The sequence below is a fragment of the Chiroxiphia lanceolata genome, chromosome 10, assembly GCF_009829145.1.
Source record: "Chiroxiphia lanceolata isolate bChiLan1 chromosome 10, bChiLan1.pri, whole genome shotgun sequence".
NCBI lineage: Eukaryota > Metazoa > Chordata > Aves > Passeriformes > Pipridae > Chiroxiphia > Chiroxiphia lanceolata.
In genome coordinates, this window is record NC_045646.1 from 23,762,578 (window position 1) to 23,778,412 (window position 15,835).

General features: G+C 47.2%; 1 protein-coding gene across 6 annotated transcripts in view; it reads right to left on the reverse strand.

Annotated features, from left to right (window-relative positions):
- Positions 1–746: 746 nt before the first annotated feature.
- FARP2 (FERM, ARH/RhoGEF and pleckstrin domain protein 2) overlaps positions 747–15,835 on the reverse strand; it is a 76,741-nt gene continuing 61,652 nt past the window's right edge. For 3 of the 6 annotated variants that reach the window (XM_032697520.1, XM_032697519.1, XM_032697518.1), the window contains exons 16-27: positions 15,443–15,576; positions 14,529–14,610; positions 13,467–13,704; positions 12,515–12,645; positions 11,683–11,751; positions 11,208–11,297; positions 10,472–10,554; positions 8,210–8,328; positions 7,277–7,440; positions 4,512–4,619; positions 3,576–3,727; positions 747–2,432 (exon numbers count right to left, since the gene is read on the reverse strand). In XM_032697520.1, the coding sequence (XP_032553411.1) occupies positions 2,342–2,432; positions 3,576–3,727; positions 4,512–4,619; positions 7,277–7,440; positions 8,210–8,328; positions 10,472–10,554; positions 11,208–11,297; positions 11,683–11,751; positions 12,515–12,645; positions 13,467–13,704; positions 14,529–14,610; positions 15,443–15,576 (1,461 nt within the window). In that variant the 3' untranslated portion in view covers positions 747–2,341. Of the gene's footprint in view, positions 2,433–3,575; positions 3,728–4,510; positions 4,620–5,216; positions 5,357–7,276; positions 7,441–8,209; positions 8,329–10,471; positions 10,555–11,207; positions 11,298–11,682; positions 11,752–12,514; positions 12,646–13,466; positions 13,705–14,528; positions 14,611–15,442; positions 15,577–15,835 lie in introns of those variants that run through there. The other 3 variants (XM_032697522.1, XM_032697521.1, XM_032697523.1) reach the window with 3 other exon arrangements.

Sequence of the window (15,835 nt, forward strand, 5' to 3'; positions counted from 1 at the left end):
AGCAGCGTTAGATTGGATATTAGGAAGAAATTCTTGCCTGTGAGGCTGGTGAGGCCCTGGCACAGGTTGCCCAGAGAAGCTGTGGCTGCCCCAGCCCTGGAGGTGTCCAAGGCCAGGTTGGACAGGCCTTGGAGCAACCTTGGATAGTGGAAGGTGTCCCTGCTGATGGCAGGGGGCGTGGGTGGTGTGGGGGAGTGGAACTGGATGGTCTTTGAAATAGTGAGACTGTGGATCCTAAGCCACGCGGTCCCAAGTGCATCTCCCCTTTACGTACAGCATGTGAGCAAGAAACCACTAAGCAAGGACCTGTTGTAATCTGTTCTTGCCTAATGGTCCTGTTAAGGACACTGCTCATGCTTGTAGCAAAGACAAAAAATCCTCCTGCAGAGTTGTGGAAAAGTAAAATATATCACAGCGTTGATATGCCGCTGAAATCCTTACCTCACTGAAAGCTCACCGAGGTGAGGGGTCTGCAGTTTTGCCAGGAACAGCAAAGTTTTTGGCTTTTCTAGCCTGAGCTCCTGCTCTTTAAATGTGGAGACATTTGAGCTCAGTATTCCCAACCAAAGAAGCAATTTTTGCTGCCTGCTGTCCTTCCAGAAGCACCTGTTTCGGGGAGTCCCACCTCAGCACATGACTCTGGATGGAGCAGCACTTGGTGCAGGGTGAGCCAAGAACCAGTCTTGGAAAACTACTGAGTAACCTGAATATGGGATGGTGGGCTCAGGAATAAGAGGCTGAGAGAGTTTTATACCAAGATGCTATTTACTTTGAACAGTCATATTCAGCCACAGTATAACATCTAATCAATCCACAAGAATACACCTACAACAGGTAATTAAAAAAATAATAAATGCAGATGCTAATAAATTAAGTACATTTAACTTAGATGGGACAATGGTCTTTGTGGCAGCGGTGGCAAAGGCTGGTTCTGCAGTCACTCCTCTAGGATGCAAATGCCAAGCGAGAAAAATCCCTCTGGATTCCCCCTCCCTGCAGTCCTCATCCCACATTTTTGACACCATAACGGAATGCACGTCCTGGCCTCTGTCCTTCCCGTTGTCACAGGGACCTCCACATTCCTGCATCCTCACGACATGCAACACTTTCCTTTTGCTTTCACTGCACCACTGCATTGTTCCTTCTGCTAGTACACAAACACTTTTCTATCTAATAATATAAAGCAGAGTCCCCAGAGCCCATCAAAGCCACGTCCAACGGCATCTTGTGGCACTTAGCGTGTATCGGTCCTTCCGTGGAGGCACCCACAGGTGACAGATTTACAAAAACAGAACAAGCTGTGAACTTTTCAGATTTAATACAGAGATTTAATAGAGTTCACAGACACTGATGCTCCATCTGGAATCCAGTGACTTTTATACCTTCAGGAGAAACAGAAGATGGATCCCACCCAAAACTGAAAGGCAAGAATAGGGATTTTCAGAAGTCTTTGCATGACAAAAGCATAAGCAACGGTGACTTTCAGAGAGGCTTCTTCTCCTATAGTGCTTAAATGCCTTGAAAACATCACCCACACCAGAGTGGAGAGTGAATGCCATCCTGTGCCTTACATAATTCCTACTACAGGACAAAGAAATGGGAGCTGTGATATGAGAATAGTGATTGAGTTCAGAGGAAAAACCATGCACCCCCTGCACCGACCCACAACACACCGACACCTTGACAGCTCAGCAGAGGTCCAGTTCTCCCGCTTCCCTGGGAAACTGCTGCCGTGGCAGCTTCTGAGGAGCAGAGCTGTTTTAGGAGAGCTGCAGTTCCTGTTTGGAATGAACTGTGTGTAAGTGAACACACCTGTGCGTCCCCATTAGTCCGAGACAGCTGTGCCAGCAGGGTGACGTTGACAGCAGCAGGACGGGGCTGTGCAGCCAGGGACACCGAGCACACAGGGCAGGTGATGTCTGGGAGAGGTGAGCGAGCCCTGGCACCCGCTGCTGTGAGCCACAACACCACTGGCAGCTCCTGGGTTTCTCCCATATATGCTGATCATCCAGTCAAAATGTGAAAACAAGGTGGCACCGGCCTTCAGGGCAGGTAAAGGTGTTACTGTACAGGTACAACGGAACAAGAACCCTCCCGCGAGGTGTGCGCCGGAGCACTGCTGTTGTTGGGTTCTCTGCAAGTAGGTTCAACTGGAACAGACTTGACCCTCTTCCATACCATCGGGAAGGGACGTGATCCCCGTCTGCAGCCCCCTCACTCCCACTTTCCATACCGGGGGAAACAGGCCTCCTTGAGTCTTTGCTTTATCAACTCCAGAGGCTCCTGTTCCCACCTGCCTCTTTTGTTGGTGTTGCCAGCAGAGATCCAGCTCTGCCCTGTGTCAGTCAGTGTGACTGTCCTTCTCCTCCTTGGGAAGCAGCAGGCTTGACCTGGCCGGAGAGCTGGTGGCTCTCTTGATCACCTCCATCCACCTGCCAAGAAAGGACATGGGAAATGCTCAGCCCCTCATTCCCAGATAATCTTGTCCTTTGGTTGTGAGCTGCACCCCTTTCCCCAAACCTCCCAAAACAGACATTTTCTTTCTTTTACAAGTCTTTTAGGAAATTAATTCTTCAAATGAACAGCTTGAGATGTGGTAAATATCCTGCAGAACATGGTTGCCTGTCCAAGTAACAGCTCTAAGTGCTCTGAGCTCCAGAGAACTCCCCTGAGAGCTCACCATGTTCTCCCCTCAGTGTTTATCAAAGACAACAAGCTGACAATAATTGCTGCTTTTCGTACAATAAATTAGGAATTAGGTAACAGCCTTACTCGTGTGGAAGAAAGCAAAGGAACAGTGAAAAAAGCAGACAAACCCATTGTGAATGAGACATTTTTCCCTTGAAATTACTACATGAGCCCAGTGGATTAAAGAGCCCAATTTATGGCTCAGATAACTGATACCTAAGCTGCTCACAAGTGTGTGACACTCTCCCAAGGAAGGGGGACATATGTGACACCCACATTCCAAAGCAACCAATACGACCCTGCAGGGCAGGACCCAGTGCAAGGGTTTTCAACAGTTAATGTAACAGCAAAGTTTTGTATGTGATGCATTTGACACACAATTTGGACCCTGTGTGGAGGCTCATAAGAGCAATTAATTGTAATTATACGGAATAATAATAATAATTAAAAAATGTAATAACAGAGAAAGCAGCCAAGTGAAAGGCAGGCCTGGACTTGTTGTTCTCAGCCTTATTATAAATCCCGTTTCCAGAGACTCAAGAGAAAAAAAAGTATCTTTCCAGAACCTGGAAATCTGACTCCCAAAGAGATGGTGGGGCTGAGCACCCCACAGCCCTTCCTCCCACGTGCCTCCCTGGCTCCAAGGAAGCCTCAGACTCCTGGCACAAAGTGCAGCTCACAGGTCTGGGTGCACCCTCAGCTCACCCCCAGGAGGGTTCTGGCAGAGAAGGAATCTCCAAATATCATCGGTGGGAAGAGAAAGGGAATGTTATTCCTGAGAATGTGCTGGAAGGTCACTCAGACTAGGAGGAAAGAGAGGTCTCGGGATGACCGACCACTGAGTTAACAGCAGGTTACACACCAGGACAGAGGAAACAGAAAATTACCTCTCAAAGGTGTATTTGCTCTCAGCCCGGAAGAAATACACGTGGGACTTGAACTGAAGCTTGAAGACATAATCCTTCTGAATCCCATCCGCCTCCACGGGGGAGCTGACCGTGTAGCCGAGCAGCGGGAGGCTGGCCAAGGGATAATCATCCTGGAAGAGCCCAAGAGCACAGCCCTCAGTGCAAGGCCCCCCTGCCACACACGCAGGCACGCCTGTGTGGTGCACAGGTAAGGGCTGTGCACTTAGTTTAGGACATAACAGGAAGAGGAGCAGCCTGCCTCTCTTGCAAGGCCACCGACAGCTTATAATGAAACCTTCCCCCAGCTCCTTTCACTGTTCTTATAGAGTTATTTGCTTCTGTTCCCCTGCCCCTCGCTACTGCTTGGGCTCCCTCTTTCCTCTCTGCACCCTTTCTGCGGAACTCCAAGCACAGATCTGACACAAAAGGTAAAATAACACTACCAAATGAAATGTGCCCTGAAGGCGAGAAGCCAGAATAACCCAGTTGTTGGGTTAATAAACACAGTTTATTGGGTTAATAAGATGAAAAGGTTGAGCTGCAGCACAGTTTGTTATCAAGCAGGTGCTGAATGCACCAGGGGCAGGAAAATCCCTGGAGCCTGTTGAGCTGAGCTGAAGCCCAGCAGGGAGAGAAGTGGGCCAATACTGCCCAGAGGCTGCCAGGACCACCAGCTCCTTTAGTCACTGTATGAGGAGACCCACAGAAGGTCAGTACAACCAGAACTGGAAATCCTGATAAAATTCCACAAGGAGGGCCCACAGCCTTTCAGAGATTGGTTTTATTATGAACTACCTCCCCTTCCAGTTGTTACTCTGCTTCAAAGAGCAGTGAGCTGCCCCTGGAGCTGAAAGGCAAGGACCTCCAGGTGCCCCCGACACCCTGAACACCATTCCCTCACCCACCCCTGCTCACCTGGTGCGTTTTGTAGAAAAACAAACAGAAGTTGGTGAAGACAACCCACAGTTTCTGCCAGCCATTGCTGTTCTTGAACTTCCTCAGCAAATATCCAGAGAGCTGGTTCTAGCATAGAAGGAAAAGAAAACTGCTGTGAGACCACAGGTTGCCATCCTGCTGCAGGTAAACAGCCCTTGCATCAACTGCTCCTGCACCTGCTCCCCAGTGTAAAAGGCCTCCCAGGTACGGTGACAGTCACCAGGGTCCACCCCCTCAGCCACCCTTTCTTACGTGCAGAAGACCCCCGTGGAACACTGTGTGTGAGAAGGGAAATAAAGCAGGAGAGGAAACAGAGAGTGGTAGAGCTGGGGACAAGTGACATGTGGCAGCTACGCAAAGCCAAGCCAGCGTGGAAGGGGCTGCAGGGAGGGGAACACCACTGCCTTGGCATCAGTCAGGGGGATGAGGAAACCCACACCACGGAATGACAGCACAGGGATTTTGTGATCTGAGAAACAGACAGGATACACTGCAGATTCACACAGAGAACCATTTTGTGAGGCATAAACAGAAGGAAATCCTGTCTCTACACGGTGATAGCACAACTCTGCCGCTGAGGACGAGCATCCTCACGCCAGCAAGTGAGCAGTTAGGAGTCAGGACATTTTTCTGGGCATCCCATGGCTCCTCCCCACCAGTGCAGAACGTGAGAGGCATCTTTACCTGGATCATGCACAGGTAATCAGACAGGGATAGGCTCTGGTTCCGGTACCAACAAACATGGGTGATTGTGTTGGGCCGTTGGGCCTGGCCCAGCAAATAGCGAGGAGGAAGCTCTGGAGAAACAGCAAGAGAGCAGAAAACTGAGCAGAGAAAGGGGGAGAGAAATAGAAAAACAGAACGTTAGGGTGAGAGAAGTGATGCAAGAAAGGCGACTGTTAAAGGAAAAAAGCTTGTGAAAAAAATGATGGTGTTAGAACATGGAACAGATCAAAGCAAGAGGGAGTGCAAGAACTCACACGGTCAATCCCAGAACCTCTAGCAGGGTGGGCTTGTTATCCAGGCACAGAACTGTGAGATGGTGCCTTTCCCAAAGGTGTCAGCAGGGAAAGGCAGGCCTGTCCTCTCCAACAGAAATCACAACAGAAACCAGCTCCAGTGCCCAACTTCTGGACCCCAAGCCCAGGTCACATCTATAGCATTTCTCTTACTCAGCAGACCCACATGCACTCTGTATCAGGAAAACCCAGGAGCTCCAGTGGCCAAACTTTTAACTCCCTCTATTAAACCAGTTCCTCAGGGGCAGGGCAGGGCAGGCAGGGACAGACAGCAGTGCCACAGCACGCTGCCCCATTGCTTTTGTCTAGTTAGTGAGCTCCTTTTTCTCTCCACAACATTTAGGGTCCTTCCCACTTCTGGAAGCCTTCCAAGCATGCCAGCCTCCAGGAAGGTGTCCTACCTGCAAACTGCTGCCTGAAGTGAAACCATAGTCTGGCAAGCAGTGTAAGGAGTGTTGAACTGACCTGTCTTGAAATCTGCAGGATTCAGGATTCAGTACCCAAACGTGCCACCAGTGTCACATTGTGCCACACCCAATGGCAAGATCCAAGGTACCAGCAGCTCACAGAATCAGAGGATCCCAGAATGGTTTGGGTTGGAAGGGACCTTAAAACTCATCTCATTCCACCCCTCTGCCATGGGCAGGGACACCTCCCACTAAACCAAGTTGCTCAGAGCTCCATCCAGCCTGCTCTTGAACACCTCAGCAGGGACATAATAAACAACTCTGCTCAGCATAACATGATGCTACCATGAAAAGGCACTTGGCTGTTCAGTCCTGCCAGCAAGGGAAGGGCAGAGAAGGTGTATTCCCACTGAACTGAACTCCCTCTTCTTAATTCTGGGTGCAGTACAGCAGCTAACAAGAGCTCAGTACAGCAGAGTCAATCTCTAAAGGGAAATATCATGGATAGATAACTCACAGAATCACAGAACCATTAGGGTTGAAAAAGACCTCCAAGATCATCAAGTTCAATCTTTGACCAAATCCCACTAAACCATATAGTGAAGTGCCACATCCACATATTTTTTGAACACTTCCTGGGATGGTGACTCCACCACTGCTTCAGCAGCCTGTTCCTATGCTTAACCACCATTTTATTGAAGAAATTTTCTCTAATATCCAATCTAAACCTCCCCTGGCACAACTTGAGGCTGTTTCTTCTTGTCCTGTCCCTTATTCCCTGGGAGCAGAGCCTGACTCCCCCTGACTCCACCCTCCTGTCAGGGGATTGTAGAGAGTGAGAAGGTTCCCCCGGGGCCTCCTTTTCTCCAGGCTGAGCCTGCCCAGCTCCCTGAACTGCTTCTCATCAGACCTGTGCTCCAGACCCTTCCCCAGCTCCGCTGCCCTTCTCTGAACACGCTCCAGCCCGTCGATGTCTTTCTTGTCATGAGGGGCCCAAAACTGAACCCAGGAGTCGAGGTGCCTCACCAGTGCCCAGTGCAGGGGGGATGGAACAACAACCCAAAGGAACAACTCAGTCCTAGGATATCCTGGGTTTCCTTTCAGCTTTCCCTGCTCTGGTGCCTTTGCCGAAGCAAAGCCCTGCCGCACGGAGAGCGGAGCGTGAGTACGGACACACAGACAGGCACAGAGGGGACAAGCATGCGGTGGCATCTGATGGCCCGTGCTCTCCCTGGGTACAGAAACGCTGCTGAGGAGCAATGGGAGATGGAGGCCGAGGCAGGAGGGACAGAGTGAGGCGAGCGCTGCCCCGCGGTACCTCGACGGCCACACTGTGGTCAGTCATGGAGACGCTGGTGTTGCGGTACCAGCACACGTGCATGGTTGTGTTGGCACGGTGGTGACTCTGCCTGTCCAAGGAGCTACGAGAGGAGTGTATGTCATCTTCAGACTCCTGTTCTAGAGAGACCTCATCAGAGGATCCTGGGGGAGGAGAATTGGGCAGTGGTTTAAGAAAACTGTGCAGTACAAAGAGCAAGAGAAGCTGGGATTCCTGAGAAAGGCTGTTTTCTCTTGCCACGGTCCAGTTTTAAATATGTCAAGTTGAACTGGTTACACAGCTCTGAGCAGATCAATCTGACTTTTGCTACTCAGCTCTGCCTGGGGCAGCTGATTCATAGGATCACAGGATGATTTGAGTTGGAAGGGACCTTAAATCTCATCTCTTTCCAACCCCCTGCCATGGGCAGGGACACCTTCCACTAGAATAAAATCACAGAATGGTTTGACTCAGTGCTGTGTTAAACAAACAGAAATGACCACACTTCCCTCTTGAGTCAGGAGGAACAGCACAGAGTGCTCCAAGAAGGGATACTCCATGTTTCAGCACAGCCATAACACCACCAGACAGGCACAGGAATACTGGGCTGTAAAAGCTGACCTCCAAAGACACCACCGTTTGGACAGAAAAAAATCACTACATAGTTAAATTGAGAAAAATCTATGCAAGAGATGAATAAGGACCTTATAAAACAATTCTGCAATAGGAGGATCTCTCCTGCATTTAAAGCTACCTTGAACACCAGTTTAGGAAGGCAAGCATATTTCTCTTGATTAAAACCAAAACCCCATTAACTCTCCATTACCGTATGAATTATAAAAATACTTAATTTATGTCATCAAATTTGCAACAGGAAAGGTGAAAAGGACAGGACAACTGCTGCTTTTCAAGGAGGCCGGAAACATCACTTACTGTTGGAGCGGTTGCACACAGAGTTTTCCAGAAGCATCTCGGATTTCTCCGTAGATTTCTTGGCCATTTCAATTGCCACGTTTAGGTCTTCCATCCACTTCCCCATCTCCAGGCGGGTACTGCAAGAGAAGCAGTGGGGATGGGGATCCACCAGCCCAGAGCTGTGACTCAGTGCCCCTGTGCTGAAGGGAGGCACAGGTCAACACCCAAAACAAGGGGCAGTCCCTTTCCATTAGATAAATCAAAACAAAATTAGAATTCCTCCAAAGCAGGAGCTTTCCAGAGAGGAAACTGACCTCACACAGCCTTCACCTCTATACTCAAGCCTTGAAATAAGACTAAAATAACCATTAAACACTTGGACTTTACAGCAAAGAGAACGAACAGACAGCTAGTGGGGCACAGAACATCCCCTCTGGAGCTTCTGGGCTCAGAAGAGGAATCAAACATTTTGAAGATGGAGGGGTATGAGCAATTATTTTTTTTGAAGGATAAAAGGCAACCTGAAAGACATCCCATCTTCTAAAGGGATCTGACATCTCACACGAGTAAAACCTAAGGTGCAGGAAGAGGAGGCTTCCTTCACCCCTCACGGGTTCCATTACAGGATGACTGATTCACAGCTCCTCAGTGTGTCTCTGTATCCATGGATATGCAACAGCAGGTTTGCCTTTAGACAAAGCCACATTTCTTTTTTTTTTTTTGGTAACCATCTCTTTTTTTCTGAAAGCTTTTTATTTAGACTGAAAATTTCACACATGGTCTAAGCCCAGCAGCAGTTTTTATTTCTGACAGGTAAACTTTGAGCTATTTCAAAGTTATGACAATGTAAAAATTATCTTTATTTTTCCAAATTTAAGAAGCATTCAAGCACCTTATGATTTGCAGCTGCTGAGAAATGGTTGATCTTCAAAAAAAAAAGGACACTTTCAGTTGTTAGGCTGGAACTAAAAAAAAACACATCTGCATATCAAAAGTATTGTTTCCTGTGCCACTACACACCTGATCTGTGAAGATTCTGTAGTGGTTATTTTTCAAGAACAGGTCATCAAGCAGCAAAAAACCCTTTTATCTAAGGTTGAGATTTAGTGCTCCCACCCTGTATCCTTAGCATTCCCAACTCCATCTGCCTTTTCAGCAGACCTGCAGAAGGACAAAATCTCCTAAAGCTGATCCTGAGACACCAGGTATAGGAGACAGCCTAAGTACAATTCAGATAGAAAGCAACAAAAAGGCACCTAACTCACTGCCCAAAGTCAGACTGAAAAGGGATTGTTTTTATCTCCAAGTCAGCCTTTAATTTTTCCTCTCCCTTTCCAGCTTCCTCCATCAGATCGTGTAAGAACTCTCCCCTCCTTACAGGAATTTGCCTGTTCTGGAGTTTAATTCTTTTGGGTCTCTAAAATATGCATATGGTTGGATTTCATTTTGTCTCCTGCAGTGGTTTGAAGGATGACACTGGCAACTCACAAGTAAACCAACACAATGGCAATGTTATTGCTGCTGTTTGTATTTTGGGTGAGATGGAATCACAGAGTGGTTTGGGTTGGAAGGGACCTTAAGGTTCATCTCATTCCAACCCCTGCCACGGGCAGGGACACCTTCCACTATCCCAGCTTGCTCCAAGCCCCATCCAACCTGACCTTGAACACTTCCAGGGATGGGGCAGCCACAGCTCCTCTGGGCAACCTGTGCCAGGGCCTGACCACCCCTATGTCCAATCTAACCCTGCCCTGTGTCAGTGGAAAGCCATTCCCCCTTGTCCTGTCACTCCAGGCTCTTGTAAAGAGTCTCTTTCCATCTTCCTTGTAGGTCCCCTTCATGTACTCAAAGGCTGCAATTAGGTCACCCCAAAGCCTTCTCCAGGCTGAACAATCCCAATTCTCTCAGCCTTTCCTCATGGCAGAGCTGCTCCAGCCCTCTGATCATCTTGGTGCCTCCTCTGGACTCGCTCCAGCAGCTCCATGTCCTTCCTGTGCTGGGGACCCAGAGCTGGAACTGCAGAGGGGGTCTCACCTGAGCAGGGGCAGAGGGACAGAATCCCCTCCTCACCTGTTACCCAGGCTGTGGGGATCAGCCCAGGATAAACTACTCCTTCCCAAAACTCAACACTGAAAAAAGGAGTTGTGGAGAGTCCTGGGCTTATTTTGAAGTCCAGAGGGTGCAGGAAACACCTCCCTATAGCAGTGCATCAGTCAAGCAGTAACTTTCTGGAGAAGGAATCCCTCAAAGCCACAGGCAATTGAGGAAAACCAGGGTTACCTGGCTGCCACCACTATGGTTTTCTGTGCAGAATAGATGGTGAAGCAGTGTGGGACAGCCCATTCATTCTCACTCTCCTCCACCTGCGGAAAAAGAAAAGATTTTTCTCCTCACTGCTCAGTAACCAATAAACACTAAAGCTGTCCTCCTTTGCTGGCTGGGATTGGAGACAAACCCGGTTGCAGGAGGTGCGGAACAGCTACTTTTTGAGGAAAACCACCTACTTCCAAGTTTATTTTTGCTCTACATTAAAATCTACTGTGTGGTTCTACTGCAGGAGCACAACACCACATCCAATAGGGCAGGGAAAGTGGTCAGAGTAGATCTGACTCATTACTTACCGGAGGGTCGAGCACTATCAGCTGCAAACCAAAGACAGAAAGAACAATCCCATGAGAACAGGGGATGGGGAGGCAGGAGGGCTGCTTATATGCCTAGGTGTGTGCAGGGGGGCAAAACACCAGGATAAATAAATCCCTATTTGCAGATCAGCCTCTCAGAGCAGTGTGAAAATGAACTGACAAGAGGGTGTGTTCCAGCTGTTTTGCTAATGTGGAAGGAACAGGCTCATCACCTGCAGACAAGGCTCTGTTTGACACATCTGAAGGTCCAATTGCTGTTGAGACCGACCTGGGAGCAGTTTGTGGCTTTGGTCCTTGTGCCCTGAAGAAATTCCTCAACCTACTCTAGGCAAAGCCATTTCCTTAACCCTGTGATGCAACTTGGAACCACTTACCAACATGCCATGCAGAGAGAGGTGTCCATGGATTTTGAACTGATTCGTCCCTGTGACCCCTTTGCTTGTGTACAGTAACATATCTGAGAACTGGAAGGCAAGAAGAGGACAATCAGTGTTCTGAAAGCAGCAGGCAGGGACAAGGATTTTTTGACATCTTAAAAATCTGTTGTTTAAAGTCCACTGTAGATGCATGCAAAATGCCATTTCTCGGTCAGTTTGGCTGACTTTCCTTAAAACCACTCTTGTTTATTTACAAGAGAGGCAATTAAATTTTAAAATTCTGTTAAAACTCTGTGCCATTAAGGAACCAAGTTGACCAGACAGTAGTGCCACAGTCACGCTCTCTAAACATCTCTCAGAGTGAGCTTTCAGTCTCAAGTGCTGATTTTTGACACAAGCACATGAAAACACACTGTCCCAACAACTTTAAGTTGAAGACTTTGGGTTTATGAAAGCCAGAAGCAACACCCACCAGGAAGAACATCCGCTGCTGTAAGCCCTTCTTAGTGAGCTTGTACAAGCAACCTTCCCGAATAAACTCCTGCAGCAGAAAAGAGAAAGTTAGACAAAGTTTGATCTTTCCCAAATAAAGAGAATTTTATTTTCATCCCAGAGTACACAGATGTTGATTGGTGCCCAGCAATGATCCCTAACAGATTTGTTAAAGGCCAGATGACACTTTTCCTCCTTTTTTGTGGCATGAATCAGCTCCTTGCTGCAACCAGCATTTAAATCAGTGAAGGAAGAGAAAGGAAAGAAGCAGAATTCCTGTTGGACACCAGCAGTTCACCTATCACACTTACATCCCATCGCAGTGACTGCCATAGCATCCCCAAAGCACATGTGATGCTCCTGTACTTATGCCCAACACATCTATCAAAAACAAAGAAACAAAAACCAGGCAGGAGCTACATGATTCCTGTAAAACAGAGGCACCAGTTCAGCCCAGTGCCATGGCTCAACCATCCCTACGTTCCCACAGGCTGCACCAGCAGAGCTGGGAGTGGATTTCCTATCCAGTGCAACACACCAGTTCCCAGTGAAACAGAGAGCACCGTACCCAGTGTGTACTGGAAACACAGAACTGCAGCCAGAGTCTCAACTAAAGCATTTTTGATCTATTCCTCAGGACATCACCAAGGTGATGGTCCCATCATCCATGGGATTCACTATGAGACAGTTACACAAAGACCTTACACTCATCCCATAAACCAGAGGGGCAGCAATGGCAAATCCATGGTTCGAAGGCACTTCCTTGGCAATAAAACCAATAAAGGCTCTAAAAATGAAGCAGAGGCACCTACCCTGCCAGGTGCTGTGAGATTGTCTATCCCAATCAGGTCATGCTGCAGCTCTGTCAGCTTCTGGAAATTCTCCAGGCGGATAAGGCTGTTCTGCAGCTGCGATGTCATCTCTGTGACCTCCTTCAGCGCGTCTGTACGGAGAACAGCACCGAGGGGATCGGAGCAGAGCAGAGAAACCCAGGCCACCCATTTCACCCACCCCTGGAAAACTGAATCTGAAATTCATACCTGAAATTCATAGCCAGCTTTGGAACAGAATAGTTCAGTTGGAAGGGACCTACGATGATCACCCAGTCCAACTGCCAACTTCTTAAAGTGTATTTTAGAGCTACCCAGCGGGTAAGTAGAGACTAACAAGCAACTTCATAGCACCTCCTATGCTTCTGGAGTTCATTGTGTATCTCAGATATTGCTCATATAAAAAAGTATTTACCATGTAGCCAAAAGTAAAGTAAAAAATTAAAGCCAACTATTTCTGCCAAAGATTACTTTGTCATGAATGGAATTTAATACGTACGTTTTTGATACTACAAAACAAGTATTTTTTTGTCACATTTTTACTTCTAAATGACAAAGTTTCTAAAAAACTGCTTTTTTTCCCTGCTAAAAAGGGAGACAAGAAAAGGACTGATTTTCAGCTTTGGTTGAAGCCTTGGGATCCGTTAAGATTACCATGAGAAAACCACTTCCTGGAATGCCAGACAAAAAGCATTTACACTGAATTTGTGGACATAATTGAACATAAGTGTTCAAGGCCAGGCTGGACGGGGCGGAAGGTGCCCCCGCCCCTGGCAGCAGAGTGCAATGAGATGAGCTTTAATGTCCCTTCCAACCCAAACCATTCCACGATTCTGTGATTCTACCATTCTTGTCTCCCCAGGGTACAGGTAAAATTTTGGGTGCCCGTGGAAGGGGTGTCTGCCAGCAGGCACACAGCTGGGGGCTCACTCACTCCGGCAGTCGGCAAAGTCCCGGTGCTCCGCCGTGTAGTGCTTGCACAGCCTACCCAGGATCAGCTTGTAGTGCATCAGTCTCTGGATGGGTTTGAGCAGAAAGGTGTTGAGGGGCAGGTAGCAAACCTTCTGCAGCTCAAACTCCTTATAAACCATCTCCAGCTTCTTGAGGCGCTTGGTTGCTTTCTCCAGTTCTGTCAGGACCTCATCGTGCTTCTGCAGGTAACTGGTGAACTCCTGTGGAATCAGACAAAGAATTACTTGGATCAAAGGAAAACAGTCTGCCATTATTCAAGAAAGTGGCAGACAGCTCCCAGTCAGGATCAAAATAGGTCTATGGCACTATGCCTGTGCCTGCTGGGAATACCAAATGCTGGTAGTTGAAATAGCAGTCCCACACTCCTGCACTCCCACTCAAGCCACTGGTTTTAATGGAATAATTACTCCACTACTACAGCACAAGTGTAACTGTTCCACAGAGGCACTCTGCACCGAATAAAGGTGACTCCATTTCAGAAGCTCTGTCTTTAAAAAATACATATACTTTTGAATTAAATAACCTTATGAACTGTGGTCTCAATAGGGGAGCTAAAGAAACAATTTTTCTTCCTTTTCTGCTGAATAAGCAACAGAGAAACACCTTTTCTCAAGGTAAATGTAAGTGGCTAAATAAAAAACAGTGACACAAAGCCTTCATGCAATTATTTTGTTTTCTTTTTAAATTGCTATCAACAATAATTGTTTGCAAGTTACTTCAATGTAGACTGAAATAGAGCAGGGTTAGATTGGATTTAGGGAAGAATTTCTTCCTGTGAGGGTGGTGAGGCCCTGGCACAGGCTGCCCAGAGAAGCTGTGGCTGCCCCATCCCTGGAAGTGTCCAAGGCCAGGGTTGGACAGAGCTTGGAGCAACCTGGGCTAGTGGAAGGTGTCCCTGCCCATAGCAGGGGGTGGGACTGGATCCCACCCTGGATCACAGAATCACCATCCTGTGATTCTGTGATCCTTGACAAAACAAAGGCTCAATAATCCCGAAATTTCATCTCTGGAATCCTGTATTTACCTTTAGGATGCGCATATTCCTGAGCATGACATCTCCGATGCGCTGGTAATCTCCTTTCACGTGAGCATTGGTTCTGCCTTCCCTGGAACACACACAAGGAGGAAACAAGAAGGTAACATAAACAGGGGATCAAGAAATTTATATTTCTTCCCTCCATCTACCTCTGTAATTCAAGACATAATCTTTAGCCACCTGAGATTCCCATTTCACTGTTCAGATTGGTACATTAAATATGGAAGCTGTATGAAATAGCAAACACAAAGCTATGCTTAGAAAACTGAGAAAGGACTAGAAATGAGTTTGTGTGAAAGTCTGTTCGGGAGTTTAACCTCTCAGACCTCTGAACAGATGTCATAACATGATCACACCTGAATTTATTTTTGTTCATACTCCTTTTGAATGGTAATTATATTATAATATATAATATGTCAAGTCAGGAGAAAGTAATGCAAAGGTTAAGAGACTAAAAACACGCTCTGTGAAATAAACGGTGCTGCAAGAACTGAACTCTCATCTTAATTACAAAAAATGTTTCCTGGATTTTCAGCTGGAGTTTCATTAACTGGAAGGTGTGGAAAAAACCCACAGATTATCTTTTTGACCTTGTGTTCCTTCTCTTTTCTAAGGCTTGAGAGACACTACCAGGTTATATTAATGATTGGACTTGACAATCTTAAGGGTCTTTTCTTTTACAAAACCCTTGGTCTGATGCACAATTCACACGACTACAGGATATTATACACAAGGCAGAGCTTGAAAAATGGGCTTTGCACAATGCATTTAGTACTTTTTTTACAACTATAATTTAGTAAATACTTCTCCTTGATTGTATTGATGCAGAAATACCAGGTCAAAGAGCGTTTAAGTCTGGTTTTCACATGAGGATGTAGAAAAAGGTCCCCCTGTTCGCTTACCAGAGTGAGAGCCTTTGTTCAATCTCTTTCAGAAAGCCTCGATGGAACTCATAGATGGGGTCAATGTTGGAGAAGAGCAGTGTCATCAGGCCCTCCGGCATGGCATTCTCCTTGATGACCGCGCTGCGGAACCACTGCCAGAAAATCAGAGATTCCCATCAATGTCTCTATTTCAGAAGCTCGTAGTTAGAACAGAAAATCCTGCTCCTGCAGCGATGGGGGAGGAGAAAGTATGCACAGGGAAACAGCAGGAGGGAAGGAGAAATATTTAGGGAAGACATAATTTGTGAAAAATGAAAAGATGGGGTTTTTTTCCTTGCCAAACATTAGGAAGACGAGACATTTATGGCTGGCTGTGGGCATGAGGGTGTTTCTGAATGCGATGATGGGATG